General features: G+C 43.4%; 2 protein-coding genes across 3 annotated transcripts; both read left to right on the top strand.

Moving 5' to 3' along the window:
• Positions 1 to 294: 294 nt before the first annotated feature.
• LOC146612557 (C-type lectin domain family 4 member E-like) lies at positions 295 to 4,116 on the top strand. Of its 2 annotated transcripts, XM_085343348.1 has the most exons (8): positions 295 to 360; positions 457 to 571; positions 1,410 to 1,532; positions 1,993 to 2,082; positions 2,280 to 2,546; positions 2,627 to 2,793; positions 3,759 to 3,895; positions 3,972 to 4,116. In XM_085343348.1, the coding sequence occupies exons 1-8, from the start codon at positions 295 to 297 to the stop codon at positions 4,114 to 4,116; spliced, it is 1,110 nt and encodes a 369-aa protein (XP_085199474.1). The 2 variants fall into 2 exon arrangements, with proteins under 2 accessions (XP_085199474.1, XP_085199475.1); XM_085343349.1 differs by lacking the exons at positions 295 to 360; positions 457 to 571; positions 1,410 to 1,532 and adding an exon at positions 1,309 to 1,321.
• A 5,782-nt stretch (positions 4,117 to 9,898) lies between these two features.
• On the top strand, positions 9,899 to 12,180 carry LOC146612556 (uncharacterized). Its single transcript, XM_085343268.1, has 6 exons — positions 9,899 to 10,022; positions 10,809 to 10,916; positions 11,166 to 11,426; positions 11,514 to 11,674; positions 11,748 to 11,878; positions 12,030 to 12,180. The coding sequence occupies exons 1-6, from the start codon at positions 9,902 to 9,904 to the stop codon at positions 12,178 to 12,180; spliced, it is 933 nt and encodes a 310-aa protein (XP_085199394.1). The 5' UTR covers positions 9,899 to 9,901.
• The last annotated feature ends 6,965 nt before the right edge of the window (positions 12,181 to 19,145 follow it).

Here is a 19,145-nt window from a genome sequence, read left to right as displayed (position 1 = left end):
AAGGTGTGCATAATTATTAGGCAGCTTCTCTCCCTCAGGCAAAATGGGCAAAAAAAAGTGATTTAAATGGACTCTGAAAAGTCAAAAATTGTAAAAAGTCTTTCAGAAGGATGCTGCACTCTTGAAATTGCAAAGATATTGGGGCGTGACCACAGAACCATCAAACGTTTTGTTGCAAATAGCCAACAGGGTTGCAAGAAACGCATTGAGCATAAAAGATGCAAGTTAACTGCCAAAGATTTGAGAACAATCAAACGTGAAGCTACCAGGAACCCATTATCCTCCAGTGCTGCCATGCTCCTGAACTGCAACCTACCCAGAGTGTCCAGAAGGTGTTCAGTTCTTAGAGACATGGCCAAGGTAAGGAAGGCTGAAACCCGACCACCACTGAACAAAACACACAAGTTGAAACGTCAAGACTGGGCCAAGAAATATCTGAACAGACATTTTTCAAAGGTTTTATGGACTCATGAGATGAGAGTGACTCTTGATGGACCAGATGGATGGGCCAGTGGCTGGATCAGTAACAGACACAGAGCTCCACTTCGACTTAAACGCCGGCAAGGTGGAGGTGGGGCAATGGTATGGGCTGGTATTATTAAAGATGAGCTGGTTGGACCTCTTCAGGTTGAAGATGGCCTGAAAATCAACTCCAAAACCTACTGTTAGTTTTTAGAAGCAGTCGCACAGGAAAAAGTCTGCATCTTTTAAGAAGACCATGATTTTTATGCAGGACAATGCTCCATCACATGCATCAAAGTACTCCACTGCATGGCTAGCCAGTAAAGGCCTTAAGGATGAAAAGAAACAGTACACCTCTCTGAAAAGTGTCTGGGAGGCTGTGGTTGCTGCTGCACAAAAAGTTAACTGACAGACTCCATGAATAGAAGGCTTGTGACAGTGATTGAAAAGAAGGATGGCTATATTAGTCACTGATTTTTTAAAAAAAAAATTTATTTTGACACATTTTACATTTTCAAAATTACACAGTGTACATTTTGAGTTGTTTTATTATTCTCACTGTAACATTTGCAAATAAACTAGTGAGATGGGAAAATGTTCATTTTTTTCATTTAGTTGCCTAATAATTCTGCACATATATATATAAATATTCTCTTAAAGACAAAACCTCACTTTTACATTCTTAAACATTTGGGTTTAGATTAATTAACATTTTGGATTGACCAAGAGCACTGTCCTTGATCCATAATGAAAATTAATCCTCAAAAATACAACTTGGTTAATAATTGTGCACACAGTGTATTTGATGGGGACTTTATATATTTATTTTTTATCTATTAATCCAAAATGTTTAGGGAGAGTTTTCATATTAATTAGTCTATGACAAAATGATAAAGGCTTCATGAGGCATGTGAGTCCATGAGACATGCCTTGTGTCTGTATATAAGGAGGGGAAAGCAGCTCAGTGGGCAGAACCTGCAGCATTGCAATGGAGACTTCACAGAGGACAAGATCAGTTAGGCCAACGTTTCCTCCAGTTTTCTTCAAAAGCTACAACATATCCGGACAAGGTATGGCACTGAATTCCTATTTGATTTTTATTTTGTGCATTTCTACAGTTTTCCCACTCTTTTCCTTCATAAATGCAGATCAGCCTGTGATTTTATGTATTCACATTTTTTTGGTAGTTGTATAATTTTTAACAAATGAAGAATTTGTGGTATTATGCCCAAATAACTGTAGTTTTAAAGTGATATTTATTATAATTATTATTCATTATGCTACCTACACATTAGTAAAGCCGTAGGGAGAATAATAGATGGCCCAAAGGATGGGAATAAAACGTCTAATAGTTTAAATTTGATAGTTTTATAATATATTTTTCCGAGTTACTTCAGTCTAATTTCTAGCTTTTTACTTATTTGCTGCATTTCTGAATCATCTTCAAGTGTCAACAACCAGATTTAAATGAAAAGTGTTTATCTGAAAATCTTTTTTTTGTTTTCAAAATTTGTATGTTTGACCATGTAGGTGGAGATGGATTTAATCGATGGGTTTTACTGTGCTTGGGACTCTTGAATGCTGTGCTGCTGATAGTCGCTGTTGTTTTTGCGATTAAGTGTGAGTGTAACAGCTCATGTGATGATACGGTTTACTTGTGCTTGGTTGTGTAACAATATTGGTTAGCCAATACAATAATTGTTGAACTCTCAGCAACCACACAAGGGGAAATGCACATTTTCCATATTTCAAAACACTAATCATTTCATAATGATGAACTAATTATATTAATATATCTGTCTCTCTTACCTGTGTAGGTGCCAAAGTCAAAGAGGGCTCCTTGCACATTTCCAACCCAGCTGTAACACAGCTCTTCAGTGAGCTTGACTATCTCCGAAGCAACCACAGCGATGTGATCGAAGCCGAAGAGGAGGCCAAGAAGGCGTTAAAGAGCGCGATCAACAACCACAAAGAAGTAAAGGTGAAAATTGAGCAGCTGAAGACCGTCAATGATGGTTATGAGAAACAGATGGGAGCCCTGCGAATAGAGAAGACAAACCTAAAGTCCAACATATCAGTTTTAGGTGAGAAGTTTTGTTTTAATCTGTGAACTCTGAATACATTAAAGTACCTGAAATGACAAGAAATCCTTTGTTTCTCTCAGAGAACTCTTGTGATAAATGCGCTCCTGGATGGATTCTTTTCAACTCGTCCTGCTATTTCTTCTCTTCCACCGAGTCCTCTGCTGTCAAAAGGAACTGGCATGAGAGCAGAGTGGACTGTGTTAGTCGTGGCTCTGACCTTGTTGTGATTGATAACCAACAGGAGCAGGTGGGTTGAAAATAAGAGAGAAGAAGCTTGAAAACAGATAAGTTATCTACATACATCGTCCACAGACATACAATAGTCACTGAATATGTCTGTGAAGGTTCTCAGTCATCCAGGTCATCGTAGTCAAAGGAGCTTGCATAGAAAAGCGTCTGGACTTCTTTAAGTTGCTTGAAGACGTTTCACCTCTCATCCGAGAAGCTTCTTCAGTTCTAAGGTCAAATGGTGGAGAGTCCCAGATATAAACCTAGTGGGAGTGACCCCCCACAGAGGGACAAAAGGACCCCCTGATGATCCTCTAATCGCCTGAGCCAAGGTGGGAAACTGGGTGTGGGTCCCAATCAGCCAGAGTTTCAGGTGTGTTCATTGTGAAACCTGGCCCCACCTTATCATGCGATTTCCTGAGGTCAGATGGCCCAGCATGTGAGTGGGCGTTAAGGCGTCTGGGAAGGATCTCAAAACTGGATTAAAGATGGCAGAGAGTTGGTGTCGTAAACCCCGCCTCTGTTCAAAGATGGTCACTCACAGTGGACATAGATGCTTCTTTCACTCCTCTTTCAAACCATCTGTCCTCTCTGTCCAAAATGTGAACATTGGCATCCTCGAAAGAGTGTCCTTTATCCTTAAGATGCAGATGGAGTGCTGAGTCTTGTCCTGTGGAGGTGGCTCTTCTGTGTTGTGCCATGCGCTTGTGAAGTGGCTAACTGAAGAAGCTTCTCGGATGAGAGGTGAAACGTCTTCAAGCAACTTAAAGAAGTCCAGACACTTTTCTTTGCAAGCTCCTTTGACAATAGTCACTGAAAGTGATTAGCAAAGATTTTTAAATGTAGCCTTAAGGCTGTTTAGGAGTTTCTGTGTTGGCATAATTTGCATCCCACAGGCAATCGTGGCCAGTTTTGTAAGTAGGCAATTTACAATTTTTATTGACTAAATTTTAAATGTGTTTTTCTCTTTTTTTGCTCACATAGGCATTCGTGAGTAACACCATCAAACTTCTAAAAAACAATCCTCATCAGTGGGTGAACGGATTCTGGGTTGGTCTTACTGACATAGCGACAGTGGGGACATGGGTGTGGCTTAATAATGTCACAGAGGTGGAACAAAGGTAAGAAAAGACAGATTATTAATTATAGATTTTTATAGATCATTTCCACTTAATTATCTGTCTCGCCTTTTCTCAGGTACTGGATGGATGGAGAACCAAATGTTGAGGAGAAAAATTGTGTGATTATCATGTACTCCTCCTCTAATCCCTGGAAGACCCGCTATGATGGAAACTGCAATGGGCATAACTTAGACTGGATATGTGAAGTACCATCAAGATAGTCTTGATTCACTCCAGAAACCTGGAATGATTCATATGTTTTATGTTTGGGGCATTTTTAAACTTGTATCATTCAAACTGTATTAAAGTCAATGAAAAGTGTATTACAGTTCAGTAAACAATATTAAAATGTTTTGGAAATTTCTATATCTTACATGGACACATGAGTTTTATAATCCGCTTACATCCAATAGAAAGATTTGCTGTGCTGGAGTTCGTACATCTACCAAGTTAAATCATTATGATCATTAGTACCACATTAGCATCAGTGTACTGGAGTCACAGGAGCCCCAGTTTCATTGTGTTTGGCAGTGTAGAGAGATCAAAATATTGTGTGGAGAGATCAGAGTGATGTCAGAACAAAGTTAACTAGGTTTACACACAAAGAAACCCATATGGAAAAGAAAAAACTTATAAAAGACTTGCATAAGATGTGGCCTACTTCATATAGTGAATCATATAAGGCTTATATGATTTACTCATGAAAGTGGCCACTTTCTCATTACTTTCATATATTGTTTTAGGAAGTATCCAAAACATAAGTTTCATTTATATAATTTTTCAAGGGATTTTATATCTGTTTTCACTCTTGTATGCTTTTCATACAAGTTTCACACAAGACGGATACAAACTTTGTAAGATTTATATATATCTTTTCCATATGGGAAGCACTCATAGAAAAATCAAGAAACATTAATGAATCTCCATCTTTAAGTTCCAAAATCCTACAAACATTGATTGCATTGAGGGGGGGGGGGATTCATTTCTTAGATCACATGCTAAGAAGTGACAAAGTCTCCAACATTCAGTGAAAAACAAAACAAAACAAAAAACAGAAAAAAGACTACACATCAAAAGTGACAGTGCAATTGTAAAAAAGGCAGCACAGCATAGGTTTCACATATCTATCTAAAGGATAATGTAGATGTTTGTCCAAAATGTACTCGCCACGTTTAGTAACAACCAAATACAGCAAACCAACCCAACACAAACACCTCATACCAACTGTAAAGCACAGTGGTGGAGAGGTGATGATTTGGGCTTCTTTTACAGTGACAGAACCTGGACACCTTGCAATCACTGTCGAGTTGACTGTAAACTCCTCTGTGTACCAAATCGTTCTGGGGTCAAAAGAGAGGTCTGACAGCTAAAGCTTGTGCCAGACTGAGTCGTGATAGAACAGGAGTGGCCAAATCCAGGCCTCAAGAGCCGGTGTCCTGCAGGTTTTAGATGTGTGCTTGATCCATCACAGCTGATTTAAATGGCTAAATTACCTCCTCAACATTTCAAGTTCTCCAGAGGCCTGGAACTAATCATTTGATTCAGGTGTGTTGACTCAGGATGTTATCTAAAACCTGCATGAGACCGGCTCTCGAGGCCTGGAGTTGGCCACCCCTGTGATATAACAATGATCTCAAACACAGGAGCAGATCTACAACATAATGACTAAATAAAGAAAATAATCAAGGTGTTACCTACTTGAAATGCTGTTGACCTTGACAGGCCTGGGAGCTTGAGGGTCCTGCGCAGTATCTTAGCTGTTCCCAGGACTGCGCTCTTCTGGACAGAGATCTCCGATGTTATTCCCGGGATCTGCTGGAGCCACTCGCCTAGCTTGGGAGTCACCGCACCTAGTGCTCCGATTACCACGGGGACCACCGTTACCTTCACCCTCCACATCCTCTCGAGCTCTTCTCTGAGCCCTTGGTATTTCTCCAGCTTCTCGTGTTCCTTCTTCCTGATATTGCTGTCATTCGGAACCGCTACATCGATCACTACGGCCGTCTTCTTCTGTTTGTCTACCACCACTATGTCCGGTTGGTTAGCCACCACCATTTTGTCCGTCTGTATCTGGAAGTCCCACAGGATCTTAGCTCGGTCATTCTCCACCACCCTTGGGGGCATCTCCCATTTTGACCTCGGGACTTCCAGGTTATACTCGGCACAGATGTTCCTGTACACTATGCCGGCCACTTGGTTATGGCGTTCCATGTATGCCCTGCCTGCTAGCATCTTGCACCCTGCTGTTATGTGCTGGATTGTCTCTGGGGCATCTTTACACAGCCTGCACCTGGGGTCTTGCCTGGTGTGATAGACCCCAGCCTCTATGGATCTTGTGCTCAGAGCTTGTTCTTGTGCTGCCATGATTAGTGCCTCTGTGCTGTCTTTCAGTCCAGCTTTGTCCAGCCACTGGTAGGATTTCTGGATATCAGCCACCTCCTCTATCTGCCGGTGGTACATACCGTGCAGGGGCCTGTCCTTCCATGATGGTTCCTCGTCTCCCTCCTCTTTCTTGGGTTTCTGCTGCCTGAGGTATTCACTGAGCATTATATATATATATATATATATATATATATATATATATATATATATATATATATATATATATATGTTCTTCCTCTTACGCCCCCCCCCCCCCCAATTTTTTCACATGTCGAGGAGCGTGTCAGGTTACATTTCACTGTGTGTTATACTTGTATAACTATGCATGTGACAAATAAAGAACCTTGAACCCCCCCTTTACGCTACACCTACACGGGTATTTTTGAGAACGCAGCTGTTTCTGTCACGGTTCTGGGTCCGTTGGACCCGGTATTTTGAGTTTATTATGTTTTGGTTTATTTTTGCATTATGGATTGTTTTCTGATGTTCTGGTGCTTTGTTTATTATCATTATAGATCTGTTTCTGTTATTCTTGGTGAGGGATCAGTTCTTAGGTTTTGGGTTCTCATGTGTGTTGCAGTTTCTGTTCAGTGTCTAGTCTGTCTCTCAGTGTCATGTCTGCATCTGGTTTAGTAATTCTTGTTTCCTGTCTTATTGTGAAAGTCTTTGTCTTATGTTAGTGTGTGCAGCTTAGCTCCCCCGTCTCGTTAGCCCTGATCTCCCCCAGCTGTGTCTCCCTTCTGTTGCCCATTCCCTCATTACTACCCTGTGTATTTAAGCCCTGTGTTTTCCCATGCTCGGTGTCGCGTTGTACCCTCAGACCCTGCCTGTGTGTTCCTGCTTGGTTTCTGTTTTTGTTTCATGCCAGCAATAAAAGCTGTGGTTTTAGTTACATTTCGTCTCGGAGTCCTGCATTTGGATCCACATTTCTGCCTGTCCGCACACAGAGCCCTGACAGAACGACGCGACCAGTATGGATCCAGCGGACTCACTTTTCACCTCTGAGGGAGAGAATCTCGCGCACCTATGGGATTACTGTTGGAGGATAATCCACGCTGTGAGCCCCTACAAGAGGCAGCTGGAGGTAGTGTTTTTTGATAATTTTTTGTCGTCCACTGCCTCCACTGTCAGTTTTCTGAACATAAATGGACTTAAGCAAATAATAACAGCTCTAAGAGCGAGGCTAGCCTTCGAACTGTTTGGCATGAGCGGTCCAGGAATGGACGATTCAGCTACCCTCCTGGAGGCCCTCACCACGTGGTGTTCTCGACGTCAGCGGCAGTTTTTGCCAAGATTTGTCGCCAAATCGTTTGATCCATCCTTAAAGAAGAAATGCAACCCTAGCCATCACCACCCAACCACACTTCCCTTTTCTCCTGTAGTACGGACTGGTGCAGTTTTCATTTCCACTCCGCAGCAGTGTTTCTCCATGTCACCTTTTGCCAGCCCTGATCCCATTTCAACTGGCAAGTGGCGGATGCGCCGCCAGCATTCAGTCCCAGCAGGAGTCTGGGATTTTGTCTGAACAGCCGGCTAGGAATGTTCTGGATGATTGTCATGCTTCAAAACCTGTCAAGCATGTAGAGACCGCTGTTCGTCCTCAACTCAACACATCTGTGAGCGCAAACAACATGTGTGTCATCCCAGATATTCATAAGCCCCAGCCAGGTAACTCAGGAGTAGTTAATTCAGAAGTTGTTGTGCCTACTCCTGTGCCCATGTTTAAAAATGAACAGTGTGTTTCCCGGCCTTCAGTTCAGTTAGCTGCCCAGCAGCCACCTTCAGCTCGGTCAGCTACCCAACAACCACTTTCAGCTCGGTCAGCTGATCAGCAACCACCTTCAGTTCGGTCAGCTGATCAGCAACCACCTTCAGCTCTGTCAGCTGATCAGCAACCACCTTCAGCTCGGTCAGCTGATCAGCAACCACCTTCAGTTCGGTCAGCTGCCCAGCAGCCACCTTCAGCTCGGTCAGCTGATCAGCAGCCACCTTCAGCCCGGTCAGCTGATCGAGGGGCCCGCCCAGCCTCATGCCACGTCTGCTGGAGGGTCCGAGTCGCCCGTCCAGCCTCCTTTCTCACCAGCTGGAGGGCCTGAGTCGCCCGTCCAGCCTCATGCCTCGTCTGCTGGAGGGTCCGAGGGGCCCGTCCAGCATCACTCCTCGTTAACTGAGGGTCCCGGAGGACCCAGCCAGCACATCCTCACATCTGCTGATGGTCCGGGGAAATCGGTTCAGCCGTCACCTGCTGAATCATCCCCCGCGACTTTCACATCACCGCCTGCAGCATCATCACCTGCAGCCGACCACTTGGCTGCAGGTGATGATGCTGCAGGTGATGATGCCGTCAGGTTCCGCAGCCGTCCCGCTGCCGTCAGGTTCCGCAGCCGTCCCTTCATCCACGCCTGGTCCGGCCTCCGTGTCTTCATCCACGCCTGGTCCGGCCTCGCCTGGTCCGGCCTTGTCTGGTCCTGCGGTTGCTACACCACCGCCAGAGCCAGCTCGACCCGTTCCGCCTCGCCTCTGCTGGCTGTTTTCCGGGCCTCTAAGTTGGCATCATGGCCTTCGGGGACGGCCTCCGGAAAGATTTCGGCGCCGCCGCTGGCATCGCGGCCGACCTCCGGACCTGCTCAGTGGCTGCCACTACCTTCCAAGTGGTCGGCCGCCTGATTGGTTTTGCCTCCGCCGCTGTTGCCGTGTGCACGGTCGACCTCCAGAACTGTTTGCCCGTCGCCGCCATTGCCATGTGCACGGTCGGCCCCCTGAACTTTTCATGGACTCTTGTTGGGTTCTGATTTGGTTTTGTTTTTGATCTGTTTTCCTGTGTTCTTGGACTGTTTTCTTGTGTGTTTGGACTCTTGTGCTCCTTTTTGTTTCGATTGAGATTTTTAAAAACTCAGTTTTGTTTTTTTGTTTTGTTTTTTTTTTGTGCAAAATGGGTTCAAAAACACAAACAACTGTGGGATACTATTTGTCCGTGATTTGAACAGAAGGAAAAAATTGTGGCAGGATCAGCCTGATATTATTTGGATCCCACTGTAACTTTAGAACTAACATCTCCGGAGTAGTTAGTCATTAAAGGAAGTGTTTGTTCTGTGATTTGGAGAGCCCAGCGCCTGCTCCAAACACAGGGATAACCAAGAGTTGCCTCAGCCTCCCCTACACACACACACACACACACACACACACACACACACACACACACACACACACACACACACGGGGTGGGAACCTCTGTGTATGTTGTGTTGTCCTTTGTCTCAGGTTGTGTTTAAATAATTTCAGAACCTGGCATTCTTGTTAAAAAATTAATGTGTGTGTGTGTATGTTGCGGGTGGGGGGTTACTCATGGACAGTGCAGAAAACATTATTACTGTCCAGCATCTAAGACGGTTAATTCGGCTATAAGAGTCAGCACATTCAAATCCTCTGTGTTTGAAAAGTGAATGCTGCAGCAAAATGAATAACAACTATTTCACTTCTCCTTTTCCCCCCCACACATTCCACATTTTACTGGAATTGATTGTGTTCAATAATTTTTGATGAAATCAGCAAGTTCAGGTTGCGTTATCTCAGGCCAGTTGTTATTCAAATGCACATATGACCGATGTTGACTGAACAGTGAGAATGGAGGAGAGGAGAGAACCCACGGGTGGTAATTTTAATGGTGGATTTAAGGAATTCATTTGTGAAGAAGACTTCTACGATGAAGAGCATCCTCATCATCATCAGTCTAACAGGCACCAAGGTATAATAAATTAAATTTGTGTTTAATGGGCTTCCGTAGTCTGATTCGGGTGTCTGTTGGTTATTTTGACCAAGTTTGAACATACCACTGCTAAAATAAGTTGAAATAAGTTGAATACTTAATTCTCACAATTAAGTATTCAAAACTTTCAGGCACCAAGCAGTTCTTGATAGTATAGTATTTGTAGAGTTTGAGTGGTTTATTCTAGTCTGATGTTTGATCTTTATTTAAATTCACTTTCCTATTTTGGAGTATTTGTGTTTTGTTCCTTTATTACTTTCTCTCTTACTTCCCCCTTGTCTCGTCCTGTGTTTATGTGCCCTTGTTTCCTTGTTCTGGTCATTCTTTCTTGTTTTGTATTTTAGGTTCGTTTTGCTTCCCTCCCTTCATTCCTAGACTGTTAATTAGTTTCACCTGCATCTCATGCCTCACCTGTTTCCCATCCTCATTGAGTTCTGTTTTGTTCTGATTCTCCGTTTCTTTGTTGTTGCAGTATATTTCATATTTGGAAACATGTCTGTTTCCTGTGTGCAGCGCTGCTTGGCTCTCGTGTTCTTATTTATCATTTCTGCACTTTTAACACTTTTTTTAAATTGGGCTTTGTATTAATATTAAAGACTCACTGTTTTGGACTGCTTCTTTTGGGCCTGTCACTACACATGATTTAAGTTCAGCAAGTAGTAAAAAGATACATTAAGTTGCCTTTATAACATGTACTTCAAGCAAGTGTTGGTCACGAAAGATTTGTCATTGTCATTAAGCTGAAAATTCTTCTTCTCTGTATAGTGTCCATGTTCACTATGAGTCCTGGGAGATGTCACAGACTGGCTGCAGTGAGCCTGGCCCTACTCGCTGCTGTTTTGCTGATAGTTGATATTGGCCTGGGAGTCCATTGTAAGTCAGTCTGAGGACGTGCAATGCACAGAATCATTCTTATTATCAAACAGATACTGAATTTTGTTAACAATCCAGAACAAAAACAAAAAAATGTTAATAAATAAAAAATGGCTAAAATTATTTGTACTATGTACTAAAATATGATTGTTGTTTGTCAGTGTCAGTAAATAATGTTATTTACGAATAAGAAAAACGGTAAAAAGAACTAACCCTATTGTGTAGTAACACTGTCTTGTTATCTTGCAGATAACAAACTCACAGATTCTCACCTCACCCTCGATGATACCGAACGCATCAGCAAAGAGCTCATCAACCTCCAGGACACTTACAAGACTGCAGTGGAAACCATGAAGGATGCCAGCAAGCAGCTGGACAGTGAGATGAGCCGTCAGACACAAACCAACTGGGAGCTTGAACACCAGACAAAACGAAGCAATGACTATAAAAGTCAGATGGAAAAAATCACAAAGGAAATTGAAACTTCAAGATCACGCTTGTCAATGCATAGTAAAACCGGTTTTATTATTTCTGTATATAATAAAAATGATTTGTTTCATAATTTTCTATAATAGTGGCATTATCTTTTGGAAACAGGCGATGGCTGCAAACGCTGTCCTGTGGGATGGATTTTAATGAACTCTGTATGTTACTACTTCTCCTTGAAATCAAATGAAATGAAAACATGGAAGGAATCCAGAGATTTCTGTCAGCTGCAGGGAGGAGATCTTATAATCATAGACAGCCAAGACAAAGAGGTTTGTTAGTATTTCTGTGGAGACCATTCATATTGATTTTTTAAAATTAATTTTAATCTTTTTTTTTTGTTAGAACTCGACAGTAAATTTCCTAATAAATCATCAAGATGCCTCCCAGCTCTCGACAGACTTCTGGATCGGACTGAGTGATTCCAAGGAGGAAGGGACTTGGAAATGGTTGGATGGAAGATTTCTTGTTCAAGGGTAAGAGTTCAGTATGCTACACACAGTGAAACTGCCACTTACAAAAAATGAACTTCTCCTCAATAATATATGTGGCTGAGAGGGAAGATGAAAAAGTGGATGGATTGAAAGAAAATGTTAGCTCTGTAAAGTAAAGTGTCTTTTACTTCAGGTACTGGAACGATGGAGAGCCGAACAATCTCAATGATGAAGACTGTGCAGCCGTGTATCCCAGAGTAAACTTCTTCAAAGCTTGGAATGATGTTAGATGTGGAGTCAGAAGGAAATGGATTTGTGAAAAAGCACCAGAATCCATGAGCTAAAATGTCTAATAAGGCATACAGTCTTAGATATGTAAACTATCACATATTCTTTAAATCATAACATGCATAAGGTGGTTTCACTTTGTCTTCACTTTGTTTTCTGTACCTCTCACTGTCTCTATCGCTCTCTCTCAGCGTGTCCACCCTTTATGTCATGAGCACAGTTGTTGTCTGGCTGTGGTTGCAGCTATAACTGGTAATATGACGACTCTTTACTGCTCCTAATACTCCTATTATCATTAGCCACAGAAATAATCATGACAGGAGTATACTGGCTGACAGTGTAACTGTGTCCCATCACTTACTGCGAAAGGAAACTTGGCTGCCTGTAATAACATGTAATAACTATAGAAGATGCATCCTATGTGTTTTGCATTGGGATGCTGGCCTTCAACTCTCTGCAAAGTCAATTAGTTACAAACCCTAGTAAACCATGTTTCATCATCATCATCAACTTTATTTATAAAGCACTTTAAAACAACCACAGCTGACACAAAGTGCTGTACATTGGAACTGTAAAATAAAATTACATGAAATATAAATAAAAACCAAATAAATGAAGAGTGAAATCATTAATTAAATAACTACTTCAATTAAAAGAGAAACTGAGTCTCACTGAGGTTAAAAGCCAAGGAATAAAAGTGGGTTTTAAGACGCGATTTAAAAGTGGACAGTGAAAGGGCCTCTCTAACGTGCATGGGCAAATTATTCCATAATTTAGGAGCCACGATAGAGAAGGCCCCGCCCCCTCTGAGCTTCCTCCTGGATCTCGGTACCTCCAGGAGCAGCTGGTCAGCTGACCTGAGAGACCGACAGGGTATGTGGGGATGAAGAAGCTCAGAGAGGTAAGGCGGGGCAAGACTGTGAAGGCATTTAAAAACAAACATGAGAATTTTAAAACGAACTCTAAAAGACACAGGCAGCCAGTGCAGAGAGGCTAGCACGGGGGTTATATGCTCTCTTTTTCGAGTTCCTGTTAGGAGTCGTGCAGCCGCATTTTGAACCAACTGCAGACGTGAGAGCAACGACTGACTGACCCCCACATAAAGTGAGTTACAGTCCAGGCGGGAAGAAATAAAAGCATGGATCACTGTGTCAAGGTGCTGCCTCGAAAGACAAGATTTTACTCTTGCCAGTCGCCTGAAATGATAAAAACTGGATTTCACTGCTCTGATTTGGTTGTCCAATTTAAAATCACTGTCCAACTTAAAACCAAGGTCAGTAACAACAGGTTTAAAATAGACTTCCAGGGATCCTAAAACAACAGAGGAGGACTCACAGGGACCACTGGGTCCAAACACCAACACTTCTGTTTTCTTTTTGTTAAAATTTACAAAGTTTAGAGCCAACCAAGCTTTAATGTCATCTAGACATGTCAAGAGAGGTTTTATGGAGATACCATCCTTGTGCTTTAGTGGCAAATAAATTTGTCAGTCATCGGCATAACAATGAAATGAGATCCCATGCCTTCTAAGGATAGAACCCAGAGGCAATAGATACAGTAAAAAGAGCAGTGGCCCTAAATTGAGCCCTGTGGGACGAGGAGCAGAAGATGATTCGGAACCGAGAAGGCTGACAGAGAAAGTTCTATCTGACAATCGCCTGTATTTGTATAGCGCTTTTCTAGTCCCTGAGAACACAATCAGTCATCCACCCATTCACACACTGGTGATGGCAGCTACATTGTAGCCACAGACGGAGGCGAGGCTGCCGAACACTGGCGCCACCGGGCCCTCTGACCACCACCAGTAGGCATTGGGTGAAGTGCCCCGAGCCGGGGCTCGAACTGGCAACCGTCCAATTACATGACGAACTTCCAACTCTTGAGCCACAATAATAATAATAATAATGTGTATGTGTTAGTCCCCGTAGGGAAATTACTCCTCTGCATTTAACCCATTCACCCAGTGAAGCAGTGGGCAGCCACCAATGCAGGGGGAGCCCGGGGAGCAGTGTGTAGGGACGGTACCTTGCTCGGGTGCCTCAGGGTAGCTGTTCAGTGGAGTCGAACCCCCGACCTTCCGATCATGGGGCAACCACTCTACCTACTGAGCTATCCCTGCACCAATCTGACAGATAAGACCTAAACCAATTAAGTCCAGTGCCACCAATACCCACTACATCATTTAATTGAGAAATTAAAATATTGTGGTCTACTGTGTCAGTGGCAGCAGTTAGGTCAAGCAAGACCAGAACAACATGGTTACCAGAATCACATGCCAGAAGGATGTTATTAAAAACCCTTAATAATGCAGATTCTGTGCTATGAAGGGTTTTAAAACCTGACTGAAAAACCTCAAAGATTCCATTTTCATCTAGAAAATCTTTCAGTTGACTAAAAACAATTTTCTCTAAAACCTTGGAGACTAAAGGCAGCTTGGAAATAGGCCTATAGTTCGCTAAAACTGTGTGATCAAGGCCAGGTTTCTTAAGCAGTGGCTGCACTACTGCATGTTTGAAATTTGCAGGAACCACACCAGAAGACAGACTGCTTTTAATAATGTCAAGGACATACTGTCCTATACTAGGAAAAATTTCTTTAAAGAATTGTGGAGGGACAGGATCCCGAGTGGAACCTGTGGGCTTAATATGGCGAACCACATCCTCTAAAGTGGAGAGCGTCACAAGCTCAAACTGAGTGAAAACAACAGCGTAAGGGACAGAGACTGAGGGGTCAGAGTCAGGAGCTGTGATAAGAGCCCTGCTGGTGATGACCTTAAATAAAAAAGTTCAGAAAATCAGTTCAAATCTCAGGAGAAACTTCCAAACAGACATTCAATGGAGTATTAAGAACAGTGTCTCAGCCTGGGCGTTTACCGTCTTATGTAGTCTGGAAGATGTGTGGATGGTGGGGTGGGTGCAGTTTTCTCTGTGATGGGGTTGGGTGGACTGTCCAGGGCTCTGTGGAGCCGGAGGGCGCTACTGCACTGGGCCCCGGTCTGATGGGCCTGGGCCCCCCTTCCCCGGCGGGTCGCGGAGGGTGGGAGTGCCTACTGGGGTCAGCGGGGGAGCTGGCCCCAGGGAGGGGTTACCTGCCCCTCCCTTCCTTCCCTCCCCATCTCCAGCTGCCTCCCTCTTCCCGCTCCTCCACAACCACCCACACATGCAGGGCCTTGGAGTGGGGGTATGTCACCAGGGTGCAGAGGAGGCTACCCCCCCCCCCCCCCCCCCCTGTCCCCTTCTGGCTGCCTCTGCCTCAATTTTATCCCACAACTTAGACATTCACATTATTCACACTCTCATTACACATACATATAGGATCTTGGGGGTGGGCACAATCACGGAGTCCAATTTACCATCAGGGTGTATACCTCACCCCTGACGTCGTTGCCCACCTCTCAATTTTAAATACACTTAGTCATTGAGGGCTAGCAGGAGGGACTATGCGCTTACCTGCTGCTCCATGGCAGGTAGCTCCATGCCCTCCTGGGTTTTAATTGCACCTTAGAACACATATGCATCAACACTACAATGAGTGGGTGGAGGGAGGTTTGGAGTCTTCTCCCACCCCCATTCTCTGCGGCCTGCTGGAGCGGGAGGGCTAGTAGGAGGAGTTGGCCGTCCGACTGCGGTCTGGGGTGTGGGGCCTCCCTGCTGCTGCGGAGTCGGGGTGGTCTGCCTCTCCCCACCGCAGGGAAAAGGGTAACACCACCTGGGTCTGGGTGCAATTCCCCCCTCCAGGGGCAAGGGTACCTAGACCCGGTTTGTAGAGTACGCTTGGGGAGTGTGATTGTGTGTACAGCGTCTCTTTATGTCTGTCTCCACGTTGGTTGAGTGTGGAGTGAGTGCATATGAGAGCATGAGGGTGGGAATGGATGTTTGTGTCTGTGTGTGCCTGTATGTCTGTGTCTATATGTCAGGTTGGGTATCAGACGCCACCTCTCTGGGGACACCTTAGGCCCTCCAAGGTTTGGAGGCCTATCTCCACCCACCACCACTTCCCCTGCCGGTGGCGGACTCCCTCAGGTGTCGGTGTGTTGGTGGTTCTTTGTGTCTGGGGGTGGGCGTCCGGGTACACACCGGCTCACTCCTTGGCGGCCGCTTGTCGGGGCCTGGGGCCTGGGGCTCGCTCGGGCCCCTTTGGAGGTGGGGTGCCCCCGGCCTCTCGGCCTGGGGCTCAGTCACTCAGGCGCAGCTGGGGGCCGGCGGAGCTCACGGGCGCGTCACTGCAACTCCCCCTGACTTCTGCTCCGCGGCTGCTGAGTGAGCCCTCATCTGGGACTCTCCTCAGCTCTTACTGGAACAGTGGCGCGGCTGCCCCTCTGTTGGTCTTCCATGGTCTCTTGTGTTCTGGGGGCCTCTGGATGTCTGGAGTTTTGATCTCCTCCATACCCGCTTCACACCCTGGAGGACGGGGCTGTGGCCCCCCCACACTCCCTAGCAGATCATTACATGGAGAAACCTTTGGAATGCAAGCATGCTGATCCACACAGGTATGCACACATGGGTATTCACAGACGCGGACTAAAGCTTTCTTGGCTGCTGCCTCAAAGCACACTGTGCGCTGTCTATCGTTGCGTGCTGCACAATATCGTTTATTATTTAGTAAATATTGATATCTATGGCTAGCTAGTTTATTGTGATGGTGCTTTGTTTTCTCTATTATTATGTTGCTCTTTGTTGTTTGCTGTCTCCTCTGTTTGTTTTTTTTTGTTTGTTTGTTTTTTTTTCTCCATACAGGTGACCCAGGAGTTCTTTTTTTCTCTCTCTCTCTTCCCCCCCCTTCTCACCGTCTCTTCTCCCCTTTGGTTTTCTTTCTTTCTCTCCCCCTCTTTCTCTCATTCATTCCCCCTGTCCTATTTATTAAAAAAAAAAAAAAAAAAAAAAAAAATGACAAAGGATGAACTGAAGCTCTGCCATCACGTAATGTCGCATACTGCTGTTTCTGATGTCATTTAGAAAAAAAAAAAAAAAAAAAAAAAAAAAAAGAACGGTGTCAATGGTCCTAAATAACACACGTGGGTTATGACAGTTGGAAGAAATAATATTTGCAAAATATTCCCTTTTTGCCTCTTTAACAGTGTTCTGGTAGCGATGCCAGCAGTCTTTGAGAATTTGAAATGATACATGCAGTTTATCCTTTTTCCACCTCCGTTCTGCTCGACGACATTCCCTCTTAACAGCACGACTGCTCTCATTAAACCAAGGCTCAGGTTTGGCCTTGGGCTGCCTGGTTTTTAAAGGAGCCACAGAGTCCAAGACGGTTTGACAGCAAGAATAAAACCAGGAATTAAGCTCTTCTGTGTCAGAGGAGACCAAGTCAGAAGGGCCACCGAGCTGATTAAAAGATACACTAATTTCGTGTTGTAAGATTTATGAGTTTCATGCTTTCATAGTGGTCCTTAGGAGAGCTTGACATTTTTATCAGGTGGTCCACACTGTAAAAAGTTTGAGAAACACTGATAAGTGTCTGTGTGCTTTTGGAAAACATTTAAAGCTGCAGTACAGAATCTTTGAAACAAGCTTAAAACATTTTTAGAAACAGAGCATCTGCTTCTCTTTACAGCTCCTCACTCCACCAGGGCTGTTTGGCTCTTTCTGATAGTGAGCAAATGTGATGCACGTACTGCGGCAGTCATACAGACAACTGGACGGTCCAAAGGTTGGCCGACCTATTACTGGCTGAGGTTTTAGTAGAGTTGTGGCTGAACCACATAAAAATATATCATTAATTTTAATCTCCCTGATCAATTATAATGTTATATGAGTAAAATCAGGTTTTTTTCAGTTTCTGTTGTGCCTGTCACTGCTCCCTGTCTGTTTTCTTACCTGGTTCTTCCTGACCTTGTACTTTCTCCTCACGTTCCCTCTTTCCTCTCTCCCTCTTCGGACTGACAATCATACACAAATAGATTGTATTCAATTAGATGAAAAATTAAATTAATATAAAAAAATACTATTAAGATCGCTAACAAAAAGTCCTCTCTCAGTGTACTTTCAACCAAAAGGCAAATAACCAAACCACATGAACATGTAATAAAATATATAAATATTGAAACACTGATTCGACATTATTCTTGATTAACGGATCATTTGATTTTACACGTTTACCTGAGGCTCCTTTTTTTTAATCTATAATTTTATTGCTAAAGTGTTACGTCCAACCAAGTACTGTATGCTTTTTATATTTTTAGTAGTGTGTCACACAAACAGCAAATATTGTCAAAAAAGTAAGAAATCTTTGGGGGTGCTTTGATTCATTTGTGCTGAAGCACCCCCAAAAATGGGCTAAAATCGCCCCTGATTTTAACACTTGTGCTCAGGTTTTTATTGTTCGCAGAAGACTTTTTTTTTTTTAATGCTCAAACACGGAACTTCTTGTTTCAGATCATCTGAAAACCAATATTGTACGTTTATTTGGTGAATTTTAATTTAACCAAAACGCACTTATTGAAGTTTTCTCCTGTTAATTGGTGCAAAACAGACATGACACCCAGTACTGGTGCTTGTTTCTCTTAATCTATGCCAGAGACTTAAAACTGGTGAAGGTTTGATACTGAAAATATAATATATTTGGAACAATGTGAATTGATCAAAATTTGATTTGGTTGCACTTTTAAATTGTTAATTGATTAAATGTGTTTTTAAGGCTTTAAAATCTATGTGACTAACATCTGTACTTGTGAAGTTGTGAGAGCTCAAAAATACTAGAAAGTAAAGTAACAATCTAAATGTAACACTGAAAAAAATCAAAGAGTAAAACACTCTCCCTCTCCTCACTCTCATATTGACATGCAATTTTACTAGGTACATCTGTGTGCCCCAAAAATATCTGGGCCAGACTAAATCTGCTTCAAACACAGCCCCCACAGTGTGTTTTAAAATAACTTTTAAACACTTTCAAACGTAAAAATCTACCTATAGATGATTTTGATCATTGTTTTTTTTTCAAGTGATGCATTCAGCTCAGTGCTGACAACATCATTTGAGACCAAAACCTTCTTGATTTTGATGCCTGTCAACTC

The sequence above is a fragment of the Diplotaxodon limnothrissa genome, linkage group LG19 (genome assembly GCF_057381915.1).
Source record: "Diplotaxodon limnothrissa isolate DT_005_m linkage group LG19, D_limnothrissa_male_GT1.1, whole genome shotgun sequence".
NCBI classification, from domain to species: domain Eukaryota; kingdom Metazoa; phylum Chordata; class Actinopteri; order Cichliformes; family Cichlidae; genus Diplotaxodon; species Diplotaxodon limnothrissa.
The sequence above is the reverse complement of the archived record's forward strand: the minus strand, read 5'-3'. Positions and strand labels throughout refer to the sequence as shown.

Bases quoted from the DNA above. Each gene is read 5' to 3' on its own strand.
- LOC146612556 (XM_085343268.1), top strand. From the start codon at position 9,902: ATGGAGGAGAGGAGAGAACCCACGGGTGGTAATTTTAATGGTGGATTT. The intron at 10,917-11,165 runs GTAAGTCAGTCT...GTTATCTTGCAG, and splicing joins TATTGGCCTGGGAGTCCATT to ATAACAAACTCACAGATTCT. The intron at 11,427-11,513 runs GTAAAACCGGTT...TTTTGGAAACAG, and splicing joins ATCACGCTTGTCAATGCATA to GCGATGGCTGCAAACGCTGT.
- LOC146612557 (XM_085343348.1), top strand. From the start codon at position 295: ATGCTCCTGAACTGCAACCTACCCAGAGTGTCCAGAAGGTGTTCAGTT. The intron at 572-1,409 runs GTGGGGCAATGG...TCTGTATATAAG, and splicing joins TAAACGCCGGCAAGGTGGAG to GAGGGGAAAGCAGCTCAGTG. The intron at 2,083-2,279 runs GTGAGTGTAACA...TTACCTGTGTAG, and splicing joins TGTTGTTTTTGCGATTAAGT to GTGCCAAAGTCAAAGAGGGC.